The sequence below is a fragment of the Xiphophorus hellerii genome, chromosome 15 (assembly GCF_003331165.1).
Source record: "Xiphophorus hellerii strain 12219 chromosome 15, Xiphophorus_hellerii-4.1, whole genome shotgun sequence".
NCBI lineage: Eukaryota > Metazoa > Chordata > Actinopteri > Cyprinodontiformes > Poeciliidae > Xiphophorus > Xiphophorus hellerii.
Genome location: NC_045686.1, coordinates 8,329,771 through 8,350,580, shown reverse-complemented (window position 1 = coordinate 8,350,580; position 20,810 = coordinate 8,329,771). Strand labels below are relative to the sequence as shown.

The following is a 20,810-nucleotide window of genomic DNA, read 5'->3' as shown; positions in this document are numbered from 1 at the left end:
GGAGTTTTACAATAGAAGCGCTCCAAGAAAGGAAAATACAAACTATTGTCTAGGAAGTTACCATTACTGCACTCAGTCCCAACTGACCACAGAACAGTGAAAATCTTGATTTTAAAAGGTGACTGTGGCCTCAGGGAAAAATAACTCCAGTTAAAATGATAAATAAAGCTGTCAGCTAACAGAAAAAGAAAAAAACTTGTCTTTACCAAACACACTTTTTGTTTTCTAATAACACAGGTTTCATTCGCAACTTTAAGCTAAACTGAACTGAGGGAATAAAAGCCTTAAACGGGCTGTGTACACAGACGAAATTTAACAAAAATTATCAGAGAAGCTATTCTAAAGTTCATTAACTTTTTTTATTTGTGTTAATCAGTTTGACCATTTAAATCTTCCCCAACTTTGGTCTTTTCTTAAGAGTTTTTCCAGGAACAAAAAAGCAGCTAGATGTTACAAGATGGTTCACAGACACTTAAACAGCTGAAATTTCAATTATATTTTCTATATCCTTAGAAACTGGTGACATAACTCACTTTATTTTCAATAGAGTTAAATCGGTAGCCATAGAATAATTCCGTTAACTCAATCAAACTTGGACATGTAGATATTATTAATTTCGTGCTGTGTTCCACAGCAAAGGGGAAAATCGTTAAAGTACAACTCAAAACCACTTCTTTCTCACTCTCTGTATCAGCACACATATGCGCAGACTCGTTGCCATAGCAACTGACAGCACCACAACAAACAAACAAAAAACACTCATATTTCCCCACACAAAGAGCAGAACATTCACTCTGTCGCAGTAAAATGGTTTTAGGCTTAATGTTTATTTTGCATTTATTAATACGTGATTGCGGTGGTACGAGGAGAAAACTATAAATATATTGCTGCACTTGACTTTACTGTATTTCTAGCTCGCTGTTACTCTCTCTTTCTCTGCAGTTGTGGAGTCACAATGTCTGGGATCATGAGCGCCCCCTGCCATGAGGCAAGAGAACTGCCTGCCTCACCTCGAATCTGTTCTCTGCCGTTTATGATCGCTCCTCAGCACACGAAACATGTTACACACACAGTTGGTGGCAAAAAACACTGTACATTATACAAATAAGCTAAATTATGGAAAATCAGTTCATACATTAAATGTTTTTTAACCATTTTATTGGCGACGTACAGACAGGAGGAGCATGCTCTCATAGAATGGCAGCCAGTGCAGTTAGCGAGAGGTTGATCAATCGAAGGTGAAGCTCAGCTCGCTGCTGCCTCACAGGCTGAGCTTCTGAGCATTTGAATGGGAAAATGCGAAAATCCAGTGATTTTGAAGAAAAAAATAACCTGAATTGGTTAAGCTAAATGAAAAATAGGTACTTTATAGTACAAACCACAGGGTGAAAATAGCTATGTAAATTATTTTATCATTATATATTATTTTTCCATGAAGGCTCTGCCTCACCTGCCTCCCCTGACTGCACGTCACTGGTGTAGTTGGTGAGGAAAGCTTAATATAGCTGTGTGTGTAATGTGTTAAACAATAAATACTCAGAGAGCACAATGTACATGCAAAGATTTTCCATGGAGGTTTGCCTGCTGAGCCTATCAGTTACAGGGTTTTCATTCATTCCACTTAAATAGGTAAATAATTGAAATTTGACTTTTTTTTAGCTAACTTCCTGAAAAGGCAAGAAATGTAAATCTATATTTAATTGTTTAAAAGTGACAATAGAATATTTAATGTAACAAGCCTTTTTACATGTTTAGAAGTCACCATAACCTCTAATAACCAGAAAAGATCAATAGAGATTTATCTTTAGTACATAAAACTTAAAATAAGTGGATTGAAGTTCAAAATACTGACATCAACCATCTCATTTGTCTTTTCAGATGACATTTCTCTGAATGCATTTGATCTGATTACCACTTTCTATTAACAGGCTTCAGTCTGAAAGTCGCCACCTCATTTGAAAGTCTATTCTGTTCCAGCTAGGACAAAGGTTAAACAGGAAAAAAAAGGACATTCACTGTACCTGGTCAAACAGCTGCTTGCCCGTAGTGCTAGGCTGGATGGCGAACTCCAGCTCAGCGTCCATGGTCGTGACGCGTACATTGACCTGTAGAGGAACAAAAAGGCAGCAGTTTAAAAGCTGACACAGAGAAACAGAGCAGTTTTCACAAGATTTAATATGCAGCACTTTGAGTATTTTTCTTCGTTCTGCTTTTTTGCTACATTTTAGAAAATTAAACAAAAGTTAACATTAGAGAAATATAATACGAGAGCCTGCTTTCAAATGTTGATTTCATTTATTAAGAAAAAAGTTGGCCAAATCAACCTCGCCCTGTGTCAGATAGTAATTTCTTCTTAAATCTAAACTTGCTAAGTCACCAAAAATAAAATGAAAGCAAGCGGCATGTATACTTGAACTTAAAGCAGCGGGCTGTTGTTTTTATAAAAATTGTATATATGTTTTTACCCATTTCCTAAAGTCATCATTATGTTGCGACAGCTAATAAAAGACACAATCTGTGAAAAAAGATAGAGCTCCTTTGCCTCTACCCTATGCCGTCATCTGAAAAAATACATTGCTCCATCAGGAAGAAAAAAAAACAATGAGAGCCAGGAGGAGGGTTTTGGCGCTGTCAATCACCCTCCTGTTTGCACTACTCACATCCTTCCCTAAATGCTCAGGCTAGATAGCATTGCTAAGACAGCAGATAAAAAGTTTTCCTGGAATGGTAAGTTGTTTCTCCACCATTTAGTATATTTAGTAGCACATACAGAAGCTTGATTAACAGCGCTAAGACGCTCCTCCTTGCCATGGTTGGTTGTTTTTGACCAGGAGTAGTGCATCTCTTCAGACTGCAATGGCAGCACTGGGAGGAAGTAGAGGAGATTGATGTTTTTATAGATTATCTGTCTCATACTATCACGGCATGGTGACAGTTTTAACAAACCTGTAAAAAAACATTTTTGTAAAAGTTACCTAGTGTGGCTTTAAGGTCAATGGCTGGTTATTCCTTTGGTTAGAATGGTTTTCTCCTTGGAATTGTTTCCTTGGTATCATTTCACTGACTTTAACTCAAGAAAGAGAGGTTTTAAGTAATCCAGATGTTCTGGGTTCAGTTTGACTTTCTGGATAAGTCATTGGTGAACTCTAGGAGTAATTTTTTTATAGGCCAGACTCTCGCTGTGATTTGGTTGGGTCCCAAAACCGTATAAAGTCCTTTGAAATAATTTCTAAATTTAAAAATGTCAGTGACTGTTTTTTACTCATCTGTCCTTGAATTTCTTAGTTTAGGGCATGGTGTGTTGCCATTTCAGATTATTTTCCCAACTTTTGCTGCCAGAAAGGTTTTGTTTAAGTGTCTTAATTTAACAGATTGGGTAATAATCAGACAAGGGTGTGGTTAGAGAAACAACTCAGCTTTCCAGGAAACAATTCATACGTAATTTAACGAGGAAATAAATATTTTTACATAGGGTTAAGTTGGTTTGGATAATTTCCTTCCTTCAATAAACTAAATCATATTTTAAAATTGCATTTTGTATTTCCTCCAGAAATCTTTGCATGACATTTGTTTGATCAAATTTGAAACATTAAAACGTGACTTTAAAAAAAGAAAATCAGACAAACTCCTTAAAGGGTCAACTCTTTTTCACAGTACTGCAAGGTGAAGCATGCCAAACTACTACAGAACAGAGCCTGGGTGTATGTGTGTGTATTTGCGTATGTTTGGTAAGGGGGTGTATTTGCAGAGTAAACAGCAGGGGCTCTGCTCTTTCAGAAACACACTATCTGATTGAACTGAACTGTGTAGCAAAATCTGAGGTATTCAAATATCCAGAAAATGAATTCAAGTAAATAAGACATGTTTTCATAAAAATAAAAAAAAATGTCACATGCTGCAATAAGGCAAACCATGATATTAGAGTGCTGGTTAAACTACAGTCACATTTGCAGAATTATGGCACATCTTCCAGATCTCTGGTTAATGACTGATCACAGCAATCTGCACAAACAGGACAGCCATCTACCTGAGCCGTGCATGATGCACAGCAAGTCAGTTCTCTTGTCACAACAATCCACCCCAGTGATTAATCCACAGTTTCAAAATATATATGCAAACAGAACGATTGCCATGACAAACGGAATAATAGAAAATGACGTCAACTGTGTATCATAATGGGGAGAAACAATATTCAGCACTGTAGGTTTAGTTCGTAATCATCAAACGTCATGAGAATTTAGACAAAGGCCATAAAACAACCCACAAATATTTACAATGGCCGCTTTGAGGCAAAGCGCACACTGAATGACTTTTCCTGTGGATATAATGTCAAAAGTCCCTGGTATTTGCGGAGGTTATGAAAGAGACGGACCCTCTGAGTATCGACTGGGCTTATGAAAATGACACCAAGAGGTTAGTGGACACAGAGCTGAGAGGGAGAAAGCCAGCTAACAGAAGCCTCCTGTGATATCTTTCATCTCCAGTCCATTGTGACCGAGCCTCTACGACGCCCACGGGAAGAGGGTTGCCCCTGTCTGGTGACTCAGTGCGACTCTGATTCCCATGAATCTACAAAGGCTTAGTTATGGTAAATCCTGCAGAAGCAGCAAATCCAATCACAACATTGGATAGAAAGCACCCGCTCCTACGCCGGTCAAGGATATGATAAAGACGAAGCTGTCTAGACAGTGGATATTCAAGAAGCCCTTTATCTCATAACATGCATCTGCTACTTTCGAAGCCATAAAAATCGGAAACTTTGAAAAGCAAGACACTTTATCCCACAGCCTAAATTAAATTACAGCTTGCAGCAACAAATGTTTTTGAAGTTCTGTACCCCAACAAAACATGTGTGCACAATTTGAAATTTAAGAGTCGGCAGCCTAATTAAGAGACCAGTTTCAAGTCAAAGCTAAAATGTAAAGAAAAGAGGGAGGAAGGACTACATTTTACAGCAAAACAAAGCTTTCCTTTCAGCTGTGCTGCCCCGGCAGCCCCAAACTAACTCACTGGAGCCAGATTACCAAATATACCCACCCAAACTGAATCTGCTTTACCGAGTGTTTTCCTTTTATTAAAATGATGATCTAGACATTGAACAGTTTGGGGAAGGTTTCTTACATTTGCAAGAAGTTACAAGCAAAGCACCTAGAAAAAACACACAAAGCAGAATAAATGCATGTGTGGCACAGACGAGCCAAAAGAAACCACTGACCGAGTGATACGTGATCTGAACCAGAGATCTCCAACGGCAACGCACAATAAACTGTGACCATGCACAGCGGGGAAAAAGAAAAAAAAACATGACACATTTCCTAAAAATATACCTGGCAGGGGCCCACAGTTCCACTATCCAGCTTTAGTCAGACGAACGTATGCGGGGTTCCATATTAGTCATTACAGTAATAACTGGCTTCATCTTTTCAGCTAGAAAAGCACTCAAATATAAGCTGCCATGACAACAAAGTGTATTCAAGTTTGGTAACCAGGAAAACAAACATGTCTATTATCAACTTTAACATTAAGAGTAATTTCAAACCAATTATTTCCTAAGAAAGGGGACATGACAGTGAGAAACATTTATAGATGTTATCAGTCTTCATAGAAAAGTTTACTGCAGGCTGTTTGCCAAACCTCAGATTAAGGAGGACAAGAGTGGCTTTTATCCCAACTGTGGACTAGATCTTTACCCTGAGTTGCACTATGGGAGTTTGGTTGTCCAGTCCGCATGTTTTGTGAAACTCTAGGCGACTTGTACTCATATCCTCTGAGGCATTTTGAGGCGAGGGCTGCAGAGGTATGAAGCAATGGGTATGCATTTAAGCACTGCATAACCAAAGACTTTTAGACAAAGTCGAGCTTATTCCTTACACAGGTTGGAATCAGAGTTTCCTCTCGTCTCCCATCATGTAGTAATATCATTTTTATAGTTTGAATCTGAAATGTTTTCCATCCTGTCATGAAAAACTGAAGGTATAGTAATGGGTGCCTAGTCTCAGAATCGCCGCATCTCATCTTTGTTTATGTAAATGATGTAGTTCTGTTGAAATCTTCAGGGGGGAAAAAAACCTTCAGCATGCACTGGTGTGGTTTATGGTGAATAGAATTGCAGATAGAAGGATTATCTGCAATGTGTGTCGACTGTGTGACTGCTATGGTTTTATCTGTTGCCTCCTATTAAAGGTTTTTGGAAATTTTGATTAAATTCCTCAACTTAATCGATTATGTGATGTTTAAGTTGGAATTGCACAGAGCGAAGATTTAAAACATCTTTGCCAGAGATAAGCTGCGACTGTGATGGTTGGTTAAATGGATTTGTTTTCTGTTAACCAGAGATAAACCAATGAAGTACCCTTGGAAATGAATCTAAGCTTCATATAAAATCCAACAAAAATATTTTTATTTTGTAATACTCTGAAAAAAACAAAAGACCACTTAAAATGATCAGTTTCTCTGATTTTACTTATTATAGGTATTTGTTTAAGTAAAACTCAACATTGTTCTTTTATTCTATAAACTACTGACAACATGTCTGAAATTCCAAGCAAAAATTTAGTATTTATTTGCAGAAAATGAGAAATGGTCAAAATAACAAAAAGGATGCAGTGCTTTCAGGCCTCAAATAATGCAAAGACGACAAGTTCATATTCATTTACAAACAACAATACTAAGGTTTTAACTCAGGAAGAGTTCAGGGATCAATATTTGGTGGAATAACCATGAGGTTTTCATTGGGGTTCAGTGCAGTGGGCTCTTAATTTTTTCCAGAGCTGTATATCTGGAAATGACGACGTTCTGAGTCGGCTGGCCACCAATGCATAAGTTACATGATGTGAATAATGTTCTCATCATTTCCTAAACCTAAGAGACACACATTCTTCAGCAAAAATAAATCGGGTGTAATGTACACTCCTATCTAGGCTATAAAAGTTTACAAGCCGCTTTGGTCCTGCATCATAGGTTTCACTTTTAGTTTTGGTTCTGTTTGTTTTGAATTGACGAGCTAAAAAACAAAACTCAAAAGAAATGTGCAGTATTTTTTAATTAAATTACATAAGAACTAGAAAAAATATGTTTTAAGACTCTTAAGATTTTTATTTTTCTATTTTGGTATTCAACATTTTAGGTTCGGAAGTGAAGCATTTTCATTTTAATGTAACAAGCAGGCGGGTTCCATTAATGGACTCTTAGATTGCCATTGTGTGGTAATTGGTACCAATAGAGATTTTGATATCCTGGTGATGAAATGATAAATATATTTATCATTTAGCATCACAAAAAATGTTGATGTTAAATCAAATGTTGGTCAGCATTAATTCCCACCAATGTAACTCAAACTATTAAAGACACTGGATCAGTCGCTCTCTTTTTACCATTTTACTTTTCACTTGAAATTCATTTAGAAGTCTTAGCCCAAAAAGTTATTTTCCAAGCAATTTCATGTTTGCTTGTAAAGAAGGGACCTGCCTTCAGCTGCAACAAAAGTTTTAATATTGATTCAGAGAACTTCCACTTGTGATTTGTCATTTTTAAAGTGAAATCAATAGACTGCTGAACTGTTATATCCAGTTAATGTTTAACTTATTAAACAAAATGTATATTTTCAAACTGCGGTAAATGTTAGGGCACATCAAGAATCCCTGATATTTTTCAGGTGTTTGCTTTGAAACTTTGTGGATGAGGCGGATTCCTTTCCCGCAGGTTAGGCAACAGGCACCAGTCAAGTTAAAGAAATGAGGTGGTCATCACATCTCTGGTTACAAATATGGGCTGAGCTGCATTCCTGTGTCGGGTCTGTTCAATATTTAACCCTCTGGATAGCTTACATGTTTAACAAGTATCCAGAAAAGTGGGAACCGCCACTGTGATTGAGATAAACCCATCTACAAGAGATATGGACCAGCCTTAGGAGTATTTAAAATACAGTCCTCTTAGTTTCTGAAGCATGGATCACACCTACAGGGAGCTCCACATGAGATCAAGTAATAAAATGTTTGAAAATTGGTAAATTCCAATAATAGAACTGGTCATTACTATGGAAACACCCATCATCAATGATCACCTGCGATGGTAGGCACTCCTTGTTTGGTTCGTGTCCTCAAGGAGACGGGATTCTGGGAGAGCCAAGGAGCGCTATCGTTTACTTCTCACAATGTGTCATTGAAATAAGTGACACATGAGTCACAGAGCCGTCGATATGGGAGCGTTACACACACACACACACACCCACACACCCCCACCCACACACCCCCACACACACACACACGCCCACTGGTCCTTAAATATGGTTCAAGCTCCTATAATAAAAAAAAAAACCTCTCCTTTCCAACCACTTAATGCTGTTTGATTTTTTCCCCAAGTTTACGACTTGTATAAATCACAGCCACTTTATGTGTTTCTATGCAAGTTAGGATCAAATTCAAGGCAACTTTATTCTCTTATCCTTTGATCTTAGCGGAGAAAAGCAGCTCAGGTGACACATATTTTACTGTCATCACTTCTAGTTACATTTTCTTCCCTATAGCTAAATGTAAGAAAATATTTTCAAAGTGGTTATGGTCAGGCGTGACCTTTGATTTTGATAATTTCTGTGAGGCTTTGCTGCTATGCTATTAAAGAGAATGACAAATGACCATTTGAGAATTCAAACCCACAGGGGCATTTCACATAACTCATCCTATGTGGAAAATAAACACGCCAGCAGACATGTTCTGATTTGTTTACCATAAAATATAAAAATGTTGGGGGTTCTGTGATACTTTTCTATAGATTTTCAGATAATAAAATGCCAGTAGATTCCATGAAGTTTAAAATTGCATCTTAAATGTTATAGAGTTCTGTATTTTTGCACAAAAAGACAAATGAAGCCGTTTACAGAGGTGTTGGAGATCAATTCCCTTCATATTACGTCTCCTAAAAGTCCACTCTATAAAACTCTGGGTGGATTTATAATAGTTTAAGGCATAATAGTAGACAGTTCGCCCAGGTTCTTACTCTTCCTGTTGGCTGTTTGTTGTCTGATCTCTTTGAAAAGGGGCCACTGGTGATACAGAACCTTCAATTTCAACTTTTCAAATGTAAAATGTTTAAAATATGAAAGGAAATTGACTGATGACCAGCTAAGACCAATGGCATGATTGTGGGAAACTCAAAAATCCAATTATTTTTCCAATCAGTGAACATATTAAGCACTAACAGATAACTGCAACAATTGTCTTCAGTACAGAAGTTGTTATTGAAGGAAGAAAACTCAAAGTTAGCAATTTTCATTAAAAATTAAGATGGGAAAAGAAAAAACAATAGAGATCTGCCATTTATTCAGGTGACATCCTAATCAGGATGTAAAGATTTAGCAGAAAACCTGAACGCATTACAGTAACTTTGCTACACTTTGAAAATGTTGACTGTCTTTTGGAAATCTCAAGAGTTTTGCTAAGGGTCTTAATTATCTAGGAAATACAGACAGAGATTCAGCTACAGTTAGCAATCCTGAGCTTTTTTCCCCTCTCCATATTTTTGATTAAATGCTGGCTCGACTCACACTTCTCAAGCCTGTTAATCTAATTTCACACTTTTCACAGATGTGAAAACACCTGAATCTCACCAGAAGCGGAAGTGAGACTCAGCAGTTGCGAGATGAATTTTTAAAGCATAAAGCTGTCTGGAATAATTTCATTAATAAACAGACTTTGTGTCCATTTGTCAATTTTCCTGTTGCAAAGACTGAATCATAGGGGAAGGACACATTGTCAGCATCTTCTTCTGAGCTCTTCATGTTGCCATGGAAAGTCAACCGTACAGTCTAATATTGTGGTCCAAAAAGGCTGCTTTGTGGCAACTGCTTGTTGATGCTTTCACATGGCAATGATGTAATTTCCACAGAAACGCTCATGGCAACCCACAGACCTTTTTAAACAAACCAGCAACACACGTTATGAGTCCAATAGTTGCTTTGGTCATCGTCATTACAACACAGGTTTGTACACTAAAACAAACTGTAGATAATAGTGATTTTTTTTAATCCTTCCCATTTGTTCCTCTTTTGCATAAATTACTTATTAAACTCCACTTTACAACATTAAGTCCAAGCAGAGTTATTTCACTGGAGGGAAAAAGTAGACATGTGCTTTAGTCCTGTTCATAATGGACAATCTCCATCACTTTTTCCTGCCAATAAGATACACATGTGCGCCTCGCCAGAAATTTCCAAGTAGTGAGCTGAAAGAGGGGTGTGTATGACTGTACACCGTGCAAAGACTGGGGTGGGGCAAAGTGAGTCAGGAGAATGTGAAAAGAAAAAACCTGTTCGAATATATAGTTCAGCTTCTTCTTCTTCTTCTTCAACTGGCGGACAACTCCCAAAATCCAGACAGCTCAACTTTCAATACACTTTTTTGTTTAAAATACAAGAAATAGGATTCAACTGGTAATAATCTGACAACTTATTAACCTACACTTTAACCACATCTCATATATATCTTTTTTTTCTTTATCTTTTTTGTTTCAAACTCCATTTTATACTGTTATGCGACATCTATTTAGTGAAGTTGATCATCTTTAATTAAACTCCCACACTATGTCTGTGATGACTTGTGTTATTTAAATATTTTTAGTGACATATTTTAGTAAAATTAAAGTATTTATGATTAGTGTAAGCGCTACCACAGGTTTCCAACAACAGAAGTGATTCAAAAGGGGTCGAGTCAAAATATCAATAAAGTAAAGGGTCACCTACCGCTTTGGGCATTTTGCCGTCCTTTTTCCCCCCGAGCTGCTAAGAAAAGAACTGCTAAATATGAGAACCAGAAATAAATAATAAATAAAATAAAGACGTGTGCTCCGTGCGGCTGCGGATCTCAGAGCGTCCTCCTGGGAGAGAGAAAAGAAGAGAAACGAGTTTGAACCACTTGTGTGCTACTTAAACTCAGCTGCTCAGATCGACACTCCTGCAGGCGACAGTCATCATGAAGATGAATCATCAAAGTCCGCAAACGTAGCACGCGCCACACCGAAATACTTCAAAATAAAAGTCGAACAACCAAGAAATGCTTTTTGATTTCCATACAATATATAAAAATATAAAACATCCAATTTCTTCCAGTTTTTTATTGTAATTCAAGTCGTTCAAGTCCAGTAAATAACTTTAAATAATTAAGGTTACCACAAATTGTAAATAATATATGCTACCAATAAAAGCAGTGTTGGAACACACTCCTTTTTATTGGTGCTCGTGAGCATATTGAACAGTCTTGTACAGCAGAAAGTGTCAAGAAAAAGGTCATTAACAATGAAAGAGAGAAATGTAGGTCTTTCTTACAGAGAAATTATAAAGAAAGTCAAAGTGTCAGTCAACTTCATCATCAAAAGGCTCTCAGAAACTGGGGCAAATTCTGACAGGAAGAGATCTGACTGATCCAAAGTCACAACTGAGTCCAGATGACAAGTTTCTGAGAGTTAACAGCTTGCTTGATATGCGGCTCACAGGAGTTGTCCTGGTCGACGTAAGCAAAACTCAGTTTCAACTGTGAAGGAAAGATAGACAGAGCTGCAGATTTGGGAATACAAGTCCACAATTGGAATACTGACTGGAAGAAGACATTGTGGACTGATGAGTCAAAATGTAAAATCTTCGGTTCAACATGCTAGATCTTTGTACGGTGTCAAGTAGGCGAAAAGGTGATTCCACATGTATGGCATAAACTGTCAAACTCGGAGGAGGAAGTGTGACGATCTGGGTCTGTTTCGCCGGATCCATAGTGAGAGGAACCAAAATGGTTCAAATGGTTCTAACCCATTTGAACTAAAATGGTGACCACAGCATTCATCAGCACAATGCATACCTTCTGGTATTCATCTAGATAGTCAGGAGTTCATACCTAAGCAAGATAATGACCCACAACATAAATATGCTTTAATTTCAGTGTGTAAAGAGACATTAAACTGCATATTTTAATAGCAAACTTGAAAAATTGGGGTGTTCTAAAACTAAACCTGATCCTATGACATTTATTTTATTTCATTTATTATATTCTGTTAAAAATGTGCACCACAAATATATTGGGATCATTTTCAACAAAAAGATTTTCAAGATTTTATTTTATTTTAAAATTACAAACCGGAAGTCCTGCAGCTTTGCGTTAGCTTGACAAAATTGAGTCACAACGGCACATATGGACGTTACATTTTCTATGCAATGCGCCTCACCCACTTTCTATAATAAATGTTTATTCTCTCCACCCTACTCTATTTTAACCTTCATTGATGACGCCTGCTGCATTCGCCAACAGACGCACACCTCAATTTATTTTCTTATCCAACTGTTTGTTTGTGTCGCCTAACAAAGTCGATCGCAAACACGCAAAACTGCGTCTTACAGTAAAAACACACTAACAGCTTTTGAGCGGTGTTACCTGTTTACAGAGTGTTCAAATGTGACAAAGTGAAGATTTGTGGACCTGGAAATGTTTCTGAGTTTTTGTTTGGTAATGTGCACACCCACATACATCGAGAGGGAAACTAAGCTCAGAACTGTTTCATTCTTCTGTTTTTTAACACATATTTTTACTAATAAAATTGAGCACAAAACTGCAAACTTTTCAGCATCTTCAATTTGGGTACTAATACTGAAATTTGGCTTTGAGTGGAACCTCACATCCTAATCCCACAGACACCTGTTGGGAGATTTTCCTCCTTTGTGCGGCGCAGCAGGGAAGTGCGCGGCAGGATTAAAAAAAAAAAGTGCAGAAAAACCAAGTATTTGCGGATTTTTAAAGGTGCACTCCTAACTCAAACCAATAGCTGCTGAGGTGGAAGTCTTACCGGAGCTTGGTGTTGGGTTTTGGGAGATGAGTTTGTGTTTGTCCGGAGCGGACAGCCGCAGATTTTCCTCCAAACTCAGTGAATGCAGACAGACGCAATATGGCGCTCCTCCATCCCAGACAGAGTGGAGAGCCGCTGCAGGCGCCGGGAAGATGCGGGACTCCACAGGTTCACAGTTTCACCTGGGCTTAAAACCTTTGCTACTGTCTACAGGTGCATCTCAACAAACTGGAATATCAAATAAATATTGATTTATTCCTGTAATTTAATAAATAAGTGAAACTCATGAGCAGATTTGTTACATACAAACTGAAAGGTCAATCGATGGAGTTATGTCACATGGAAAAACCCCAAAAGTAAACAACCTGAAGGCTGCTGTGAAAGCAAATGCTATAGCGCATGAATGCAATAACTCATACCAAAGGTGCTCTAACTAGATATTTAATTGCATTTTCATGGGCTGACATTTCAGTTGTGAAAATATTTTTAGTATTTTAGTTGAAAATATTATGGTTTCTTGTGCATTTTTTTCCTTCCACTCAATTTTCAAAACAGTTGTGTGCATATGGGAACAGCCAGTTGTTTCAGCAACAATTATCAAGTCACCCTGGATTCTGTGGGCCATAACATAACATTTCTGTTTCTGTTAATATTCCAATGACCTGAGTGACTGATCTTTGAAGCCAAAATTATCAAAATTAACAGATAAAAATAATTGAAATATAAACTTATGGGTGCACTGATTATAATTATGAGATTTACGTTTTAAAATAAACTACTGAAATGAATGTACTTTTAAAATTTATTAAGATATTTGTGCATAATTACAGGACCCTCATTCAACTGTGTCCTGTAATTATGTAATTATAAAATGTGTTTAACGCTGAATTTATAAACAACTGATTTAAATAGTGATTCCTTATTGATTACATTCTATATTTTATTTATGATTCAGTAACAATCTGACTAAGAAGGGAACATTTGCCTTTAAATGAGCTGCGTAAATCCAGTGAGAGAGATCAGTCATGTGTGCAGCAGGAACCGTTAAGACGACCTGACTGAAGGAAAACATTTGAAGCGCATCCATCAGCTGATCATAGACTGTGAACGAGAGGTTACCTGCCGCTGGTTACGTCACAGCAGAAACTTTCACAGACAGGAAGTGACCCACCGCACCCAGCGGGCGGAACTTATCCAAGGAGCTGCAGCGAGCAGAGGTGGGAGGCGTCAAAGGTGAGCCGACCAATGGCGCCGCGGGGATTAAAATAGAGCCGTATATATCCGAGGTTTCACCTACTTCTCTACATCACACGAAACCACAAAGGGATGCGGTAGTCCTGCTCACCGCCACTCCCTTCACCGAGTGAAACGCAGCTATACCTCATCGGCGACAATGTGTTGCATTTATCTCCAGGATCTGAAGAACTAAAAATAAAACTTGCCCGTAATTAGGCGCAACATCAAGCTTAATGAGCTAATATGAAAGGAATTCAAAGGTTAAAGGAAATTCCCAGATTGGTCATGAAAGATAAAAAAAAGAAAGGATGTGGAGACTTGTTCTTTGTACTCTTTTACTATAAGCGCTTCGTTAAGCTGAACAGTTTGCTTGACAAAAATGCAAAACATTCTTTTATTTGCCTGTAGGCGCATCTGAATTAACTGAACAGATGCTGATGCAAATTAATTAATTCAAAGGAAGGCACTTTGAATGATCCTTTGACTGTTTGGAGCTCATTGATTGCCACCAGTTGAGTGTCTCAGCTCATAAAACCTGAGAGAACATGTCATGTTTGTTTGCTCTGCTTTGGCTGAGAGAGAGGCAGGTCGGGACATCAGTGAGAAGCTGCTTATGGCTCCTCTAATGCAGAGCTCAAAGCTTCACATTTGTAGTTTGTGTATAGTTTATTTGCGAGTAGATAAACACTGCCTAAACAGTGAATAGTTTAAAAAAAAATCTAAATGATTTTCATAGATTTCTGTTTCTGATAGGGCCTGACCTAAACACACAGATTGGACCTTTCACACCCTTTTAACACGCTGTCACCACTCTGAAAGTATTCTTAACAGACCATTTTATCTTATTTCAGCCAAACACACTTATCCTAAAGCGATGTCATCCATGACTCTTTAAACCAATACATAAATAAATAATGTGTGGAAATATTGAATGGATGGCAGTTTCACCCAGAGAGTATTTTTATCTGAAATGATTGTTTACGTTTTAAACAATGTTATCAAATGGTGATGTAAGAGCTGTACCACATTAAGAAACTGAACACCTGAGAGAAACATTCATCACTTTCAAATATTGAGGAAAGGATTTTGACATGGCATCTCTTGCTAAAATATTTTTTATAAAAGTGACCATTAACAGAAAGCAGACTAAGCCTTCTGATTGGATAGTTGCATAAATTTATGTAAAGCTTTATAGGTTTATTAATATGCACATAAGTCATTTTCTTAAGATCCTGGATCAACAAAACCAACTAAATATATTTCTTAATATGAAAGCTAAAGCAGTTTGTAAATACAAGCCAAAGGGAATCCTTCAGATCACAAAACAGTGTAAAGCACATTTATTTTTTCAATTGACAACAAACTGAATCGTGAAAGATAAAAATACTTTTTTATGACTTTTATTTCTGATGGAACATTTTCTGATCACCTGATCTTTTCATGAGTCACAGCATGAGTTCTGACCCGACATGAGATGCGTAAACTCCAGCAGTCTTTTCTGGGTGACTTCATAGATGATGTCTGAAACAGACACACAAGATGAACATCTTTAAAACGCATTTTGCTCGGTAATGCTCTTGCTACTCTTCCAGGAGCTGTGTAATGTTTAGTAACTACCAGTAGATGGCACTAGATGAAAGTGTTATAACTTTATGCAACTTTTTAAATATTTTGGTGACACATAGATGGGACTAGTAAAATGATTTTTGTCCATTAGTTCTAAGGAGGCACGTAACTGTGGCTGTTTCTGAATAATTACATTTCTTTGCTAAATTATTCATACTCCCTTGAACACCAGAGCAGGGCAAGTTACTTGATTGCAAAAGAAAAGAAAAGAAAAACACAAGAACACATGAAAGTTTTCAAATCTTGCTCAAGATGTTCCTGAAAACCTCTGAAGACTTCACAAAACATGACAACGGATGCTAAATTAATAGAGTGGACTGAACATTTCAAGTGTAAATAATTTACCATGCTTCTTTTTTAGAATAACACATCTGAAGCAATTGATGAAGCTGTGATCAATTAAAAGGTTGAAAACAATAAAAGGATTCAGAGTATCTTACTGTCCAGCACTTCTCTTGCTGCATATCTCTTGTCTAATTGGTTGTTGACCTCAGCAATGAGCCATGGGAGGAAATTCACTGAAATATCTGCAAAAATAACACCAGAAATATATATTTTTAAGAAAACATGCAATGGAAAAGCCTCCACGCAGGCACTCATAGAGCACCAACGCCCCCTTTTGGTAGAACAATGAAAGCTGAAGAGGCTCGCCTTTCTCCACAGGGTCATAGAAGTAGCCGTGGTTTCTGAGAGCGGTGAAGACTGCAGGGAGGAGTCCAGCCAAGTACTGATGGCTGAACACCCGGGCGGCGATCTTCTCTGCGGTTTCCTCCTCCTTCTTTAGCACTTCCTTCTGCTGGGCAACTCTGCGCTCCTGGAATCAAAAGGAAAATGTTTTTTTATATTTCTGTGTGTGTGTGCAAAAAAATACCCCCCACCCCCCACCCCACACACACACACATACACATATATATAAAAAAAGAGATTTCTAAGAAAAGCGCCAATCAGATTAGATTTGATGAGTCTCCTTAACAACAGCAAGCCCATCAAACCAAAACCACAGCTCACACCACAAAACATAAAAATAGCTCTTATAAAGTTACAACTACTGATTGCATAAGAAGTATAAACTATTGCCCATGCAACTTTATGATAATAAATAATGCATTAAATGAAATGAAAATGAAGGTAAGAGTGTTGAATGCTTAATAATGGTAGCTGCTTGTTCTCGTACTTTCTCCTCTCGGTAGCGTCTCTCCTGCTCCTCCAGACGCTGCACCTCTGCCAGCTCGTTGTTTCGGAGCTCTTGGAAGACCCTCTGCTGGGTCCGCAGGCAGGCCAGCTCCTCCTCCTCCATCACTTCCAGCAGGGACTGTTCAATCGTCTTTCCAACCAGAACCTCCAACACAGGCTGCACCTCCAGGTCAAAGTCAAACAGCTGCAGAGGATACATATATTTAGATGATGCGTTGTTTGCTTTACCCTGTAGTCACTGTTTGTCTGTCAATATGTACACATTATCTTTATTGTATTTCTGTGAAAATACTCACATCCCCCTCCTCTATCTGCGTTTCAACATCTACCCCAGATTTGGCAGGAACGAAGAGCGGAGTCGATGGTTTATCCAGGAAATCGTCGGTCTGACAATCCATCTCACTAACTTGAATGATATTGCTCAGCTCCTCAAGGAAAGAGTCTGGAAATAACAGAGACAGTAGTTTGTTTACAGGGTTCAAAAGTACATGGGAAAACGATTTTAGCTTTCACCTGTTTGCACATCAACATGTTGTCTGCCCTGTATAGCTTCAGGAGTCTTGGTTTTTAACTGATCCTTGGCCTGCTTCCGAGCAATAGCTCTCCTTCTGTACGCCTGCTGTCTTTGCTGCATACCAGGGTCTGAATGATTATTCTGTAGAAATTGGGGGATACAAGGTCATTCAAAATTCAAAAATACTTTATTTATTCCAAAAGGAGATTCAATTAAAAAATAATAATGATGACAAAAATGTAGAAAAAGAGGGTAACATAGATGTTTCATCCATACTTTTGAAATGACCTGCTGGCCATTGAGATTTCCTCTGACGACCCGACGATCATACATAATGTTTCCATACTGCAGCTGGCTCCTATTTTGGCAACAAAAGAGGTGCAATAAAATCTTCAGCAGTTTAACTTTGTCATCCTGGTTGTTCAGAGAGAAAAACTGATCCTGAGTAATGTTATATTTAAATACAGAAGGAGTGTTTGAAATGCTTTTTCAGACATTTCGTTCGTTGACTGTGAAAAACATTACTAAAGTGCAGTGAATCCCAATTTCACTTTTTTGTACCTTTGCTTTTTGTCACATTTAGATGTTATTTTTCTTTGATGAGTTCGAAGAAAAACTCAGCTTTATAAAAGAATAAAGATGAGTTTATTCTTTTATAAGTTACAGCCAAGTGTGATTAAGACCTGACCTGTATATGAGACTTCTTTACCAATAAAGAAGTCTCATTAAACAGGGGGCCCTGAATATTATTATCGAGCATAAAACCCAGACAAAAAATGTCTGGTCATCAGCTTACCTGGCTTAGGCAGCAGGAGCATGATTTAAAGTACACAGCAAGTTTACCTCTGAATAGCCCGTAAAACAAAAGAAATGCTTTACATTAAAGCATTTTCATTTAGAAATGGGAATTTCATTATCAGACAGTGAAATTACAGTTAAAATATGCAGGTTAAAGAGGTAATTTCTTATTTAAATGTCAAGTAATACCATAGAAAAAGAAAAAGAAACCAAAATTGGACTAATATTTGTACTGACTTGTCTGACTACTGTAAAATCAGTGGATTTTCTACTTTCTAGTTGTTGTCCTACAGTGAAAGTGAAGGACTTTTTTACTTAAAAATCCTTTACTTAAAACATAAAAACATTTAAACAATGGCAGACATAGACAATAACTTGATAACATAAATGGATTTAACTTTATTTTTCTTAAGCTAGTTTGACTCATCTTTAAATTACAGAAACATGCATGGAGTAGTCAGATTCTTTTTTAATGCATTTTAAATCCTAAAAATAATTTCAAGACCTTGTATTTTATAGCCCACAGTGAGGACCCGACCCCACGCTTGGGAACCACTATGCAAAATTACACTGCTAATCTGGTCCTGAAAGCTCATACAACCACTATGTAATAACAGTAACAAACTTGCAGCTTTATCGTTTTAGCTAAACAGTTTAAAAAGAAACGTACGGGTCGGGCAGATCTCTGTATTTGCGGATCTCCACAGGTTTGGGGTGACTTGAGTAGGTGTACATCCCGTTTGGTTCTCTGGGGCAGTACAGACGGAAAGCAATGGATCGGAAGCCGCTCCAAACTTTATTTACCGAGATACAGTTCAAATTGGCGCTGACACTTGGCGAGTAAAGTCGTCTGTTTGGAAGCTAACAAGTGCGCAACGGTTGTAGCAACCGTATCCAGGAAGAAAACAAAGCGGACGTTACGTCACTTCCATTCAACACCAACATTTTTACGAGTTGACTAATTATAACGCTTAACCCTATTTTAAATTTATTTTTTTTGCCTACCTTTTTGCTGATAACTAGGAATATTATTTATGTGCCGATCAAGTTAATTAAATTGCGTCATGTTTTAAAAAACGCCCAACTAAAAATAAAACATCAAACTTTTAAGGACGTAATAGTTTTTCAAATGTCAGAAATAGGATTGGAAAATAAAATAAATATAGATCTTTTCAGTTTGTACCCAATTATCAAAGGTTCAGAAAATACAAATCTGATAGAGCGTCCACAGAAAAAGTATAACTAACAGAATTGTGCCTAATAGGCATATAAAACACAGAAACAAATTATTTATGAACACTTATGGCTGGCTGTGTTGTCACTACGCGAACTCAAATTAACATGTTTGCGTTACATTTTTCTTTCTATCATCAGTACTTGGAATTTCACAGCAGCTTATATTTCTTGTTATTTGCAGACTATTTTTGCCTTGTTGAAAAAAAAAAGATCTCAACTTCTTGTGGTTCAGGTCTACGGAGCCCGCCTCAAAGCTAATAAAGACACAGGTAGTGCAGGAAAAAAAAAAAGTTCTGAGTATAACCTTTTGAAGCAAACACCACATCCTGCATAAAAAGCCAATAGGTGAAAAGTCATCCTCCTATTGTTGCACACCTACACTTTCCCTAAACTATAAACATAAAAAGTGTTACTATAAAAGCTCTAATTTAGTCTGGACACTCTCTCATTATCTTGATGGTTACATCGTGATAACACCGAATATCTACGTACAGAGGCCTTTGTGCAACATCGACTGCTCAGCGTGCATGTGGGGTTCACAGGCAAAGCGTGACTGCACTCTTGAAAACAGATTTGTTTTGCTCCCTGCCAACAACAAGCTGCGGCCAGCATGAGGTGTTTAGTAAAGACCTGAAACGCAGCTGAACACGGCGCCGAACCACAGGCAGCATTCTCAGCCCTACGTACAGAAAAGACTGAAAGTGTCAGAGAAAAGTAGGACAGCGACCAGCCCTGAGCTGCGTGCAGGAGGAAAAAAGGTCACAGCTTTGTGAGAGTGACGTCAGAGCTGGACCTATCAATTATTTAATCTACGTCTTGGTTTTTCTCGACAGAACTGTCAAAAATCATTTTTCTAATACTGCTATTATATAACGTAGCCCCCACCACAATATTTATTCACAATGTAGAGCTAAATATAGCTGCAGCAGCATATGCTTCTTTGTATAACGAGCATCCACTCATTCGAGGGATTTGTGTGCTTTGAGGAGCTGGGCTTTGCATCCCTTAGTGCACAATGCATTGTTCATGCCTCAGTGGTCCCAAATCATTACGCTTTATTAAAATGAGCAAACGGCCAGGCTTTGCCACTGTATTAGCCTGTTCTCATTAGCCAGAGCCGCAATATTATGTAACCAGCAGGGCAAGCTTCCACACGTTCACCCATTGTTTTGGGGGGCCGCTTTGAGTCTGAGGTTCTCCTCACACAACCTAAACGTTTAAACTCTCCGCTCACTCTTCAAACACAGGCAGGAAGTTTCCAGGTTGACGTCAATAAGAGAGTTATCACTGTGGCTTCAACATTTTAGAACAATGGGTCTTATCTTGGACAGTGAAGAAGTGAAGTGTTACACATGGGCGTAAAACATTTAATCTGTGAAAAAAAAAA

The 20,810-nt window shown here is 37.8% G+C and overlaps 2 protein-coding genes across 2 annotated transcripts in view; both read right to left on the bottom strand.

Moving 5' to 3' along the window:
• The window catches only part of ezrb (ezrin b), a 34,782-nt gene extending 21,944 nt beyond the window's left edge, over positions 1–12,838 (bottom strand). The window contains exons 1-3 of the mRNA XM_032585206.1: positions 12,820–12,838; positions 10,736–10,869; positions 2,022–2,105 (exon numbers count right to left, since the gene is read on the bottom strand). Of these exons, the coding sequence (XP_032441097.1) occupies positions 2,022–2,105; positions 10,736–10,747 (96 nt within the window). The 5' untranslated portion in view covers positions 10,748–10,869; positions 12,820–12,838. The remainder of the gene's footprint in view (positions 1–2,021; positions 2,106–10,735; positions 10,870–12,819) is intronic.
• Positions 12,839–15,378: 2,540 nt separating this feature from the next.
• rsph3 (radial spoke head 3) lies at positions 15,379–19,097 on the bottom strand. The gene is made up of 8 exons (XM_032585210.1): positions 18,858–19,097; positions 17,666–17,747; positions 17,389–17,530; positions 17,172–17,317; positions 16,856–17,059; positions 16,333–16,495; positions 16,122–16,208; positions 15,379–15,576 (listed from the first exon to the last, which is right to left on the bottom strand). The coding sequence occupies exons 1-8, from the start codon at positions 18,920–18,922 to the stop codon at positions 15,494–15,496; spliced, it is 972 nt and encodes a 323-aa protein (XP_032441101.1). The 5' UTR covers positions 18,923–19,097; the 3' UTR covers positions 15,379–15,493.
• Between the last annotated feature and the right edge of the window lie 1,713 nt (positions 19,098–20,810).

Coding starts and splice junctions, on each gene's coding strand:
- rsph3 (XM_032585210.1), bottom strand. CDS start 18,922: ATGTACACCTACTCAAGTCACCCCAAACCTGTGGAGATCCGCAAATAC. Junction 17,748..18,857: donor TACAGAGATCTGCCCGACCC/GTACGTTTCTTT, acceptor TTGCCAAAATAG/GAGCCAGCTGCAGTATGGAA. Junction 16,209..16,332: donor CTATGACCCTGTGGAGAAAG/GCGAGCCTCTTC, acceptor TTATTTTTGCAG/ATATTTCAGTGAATTTCCTC.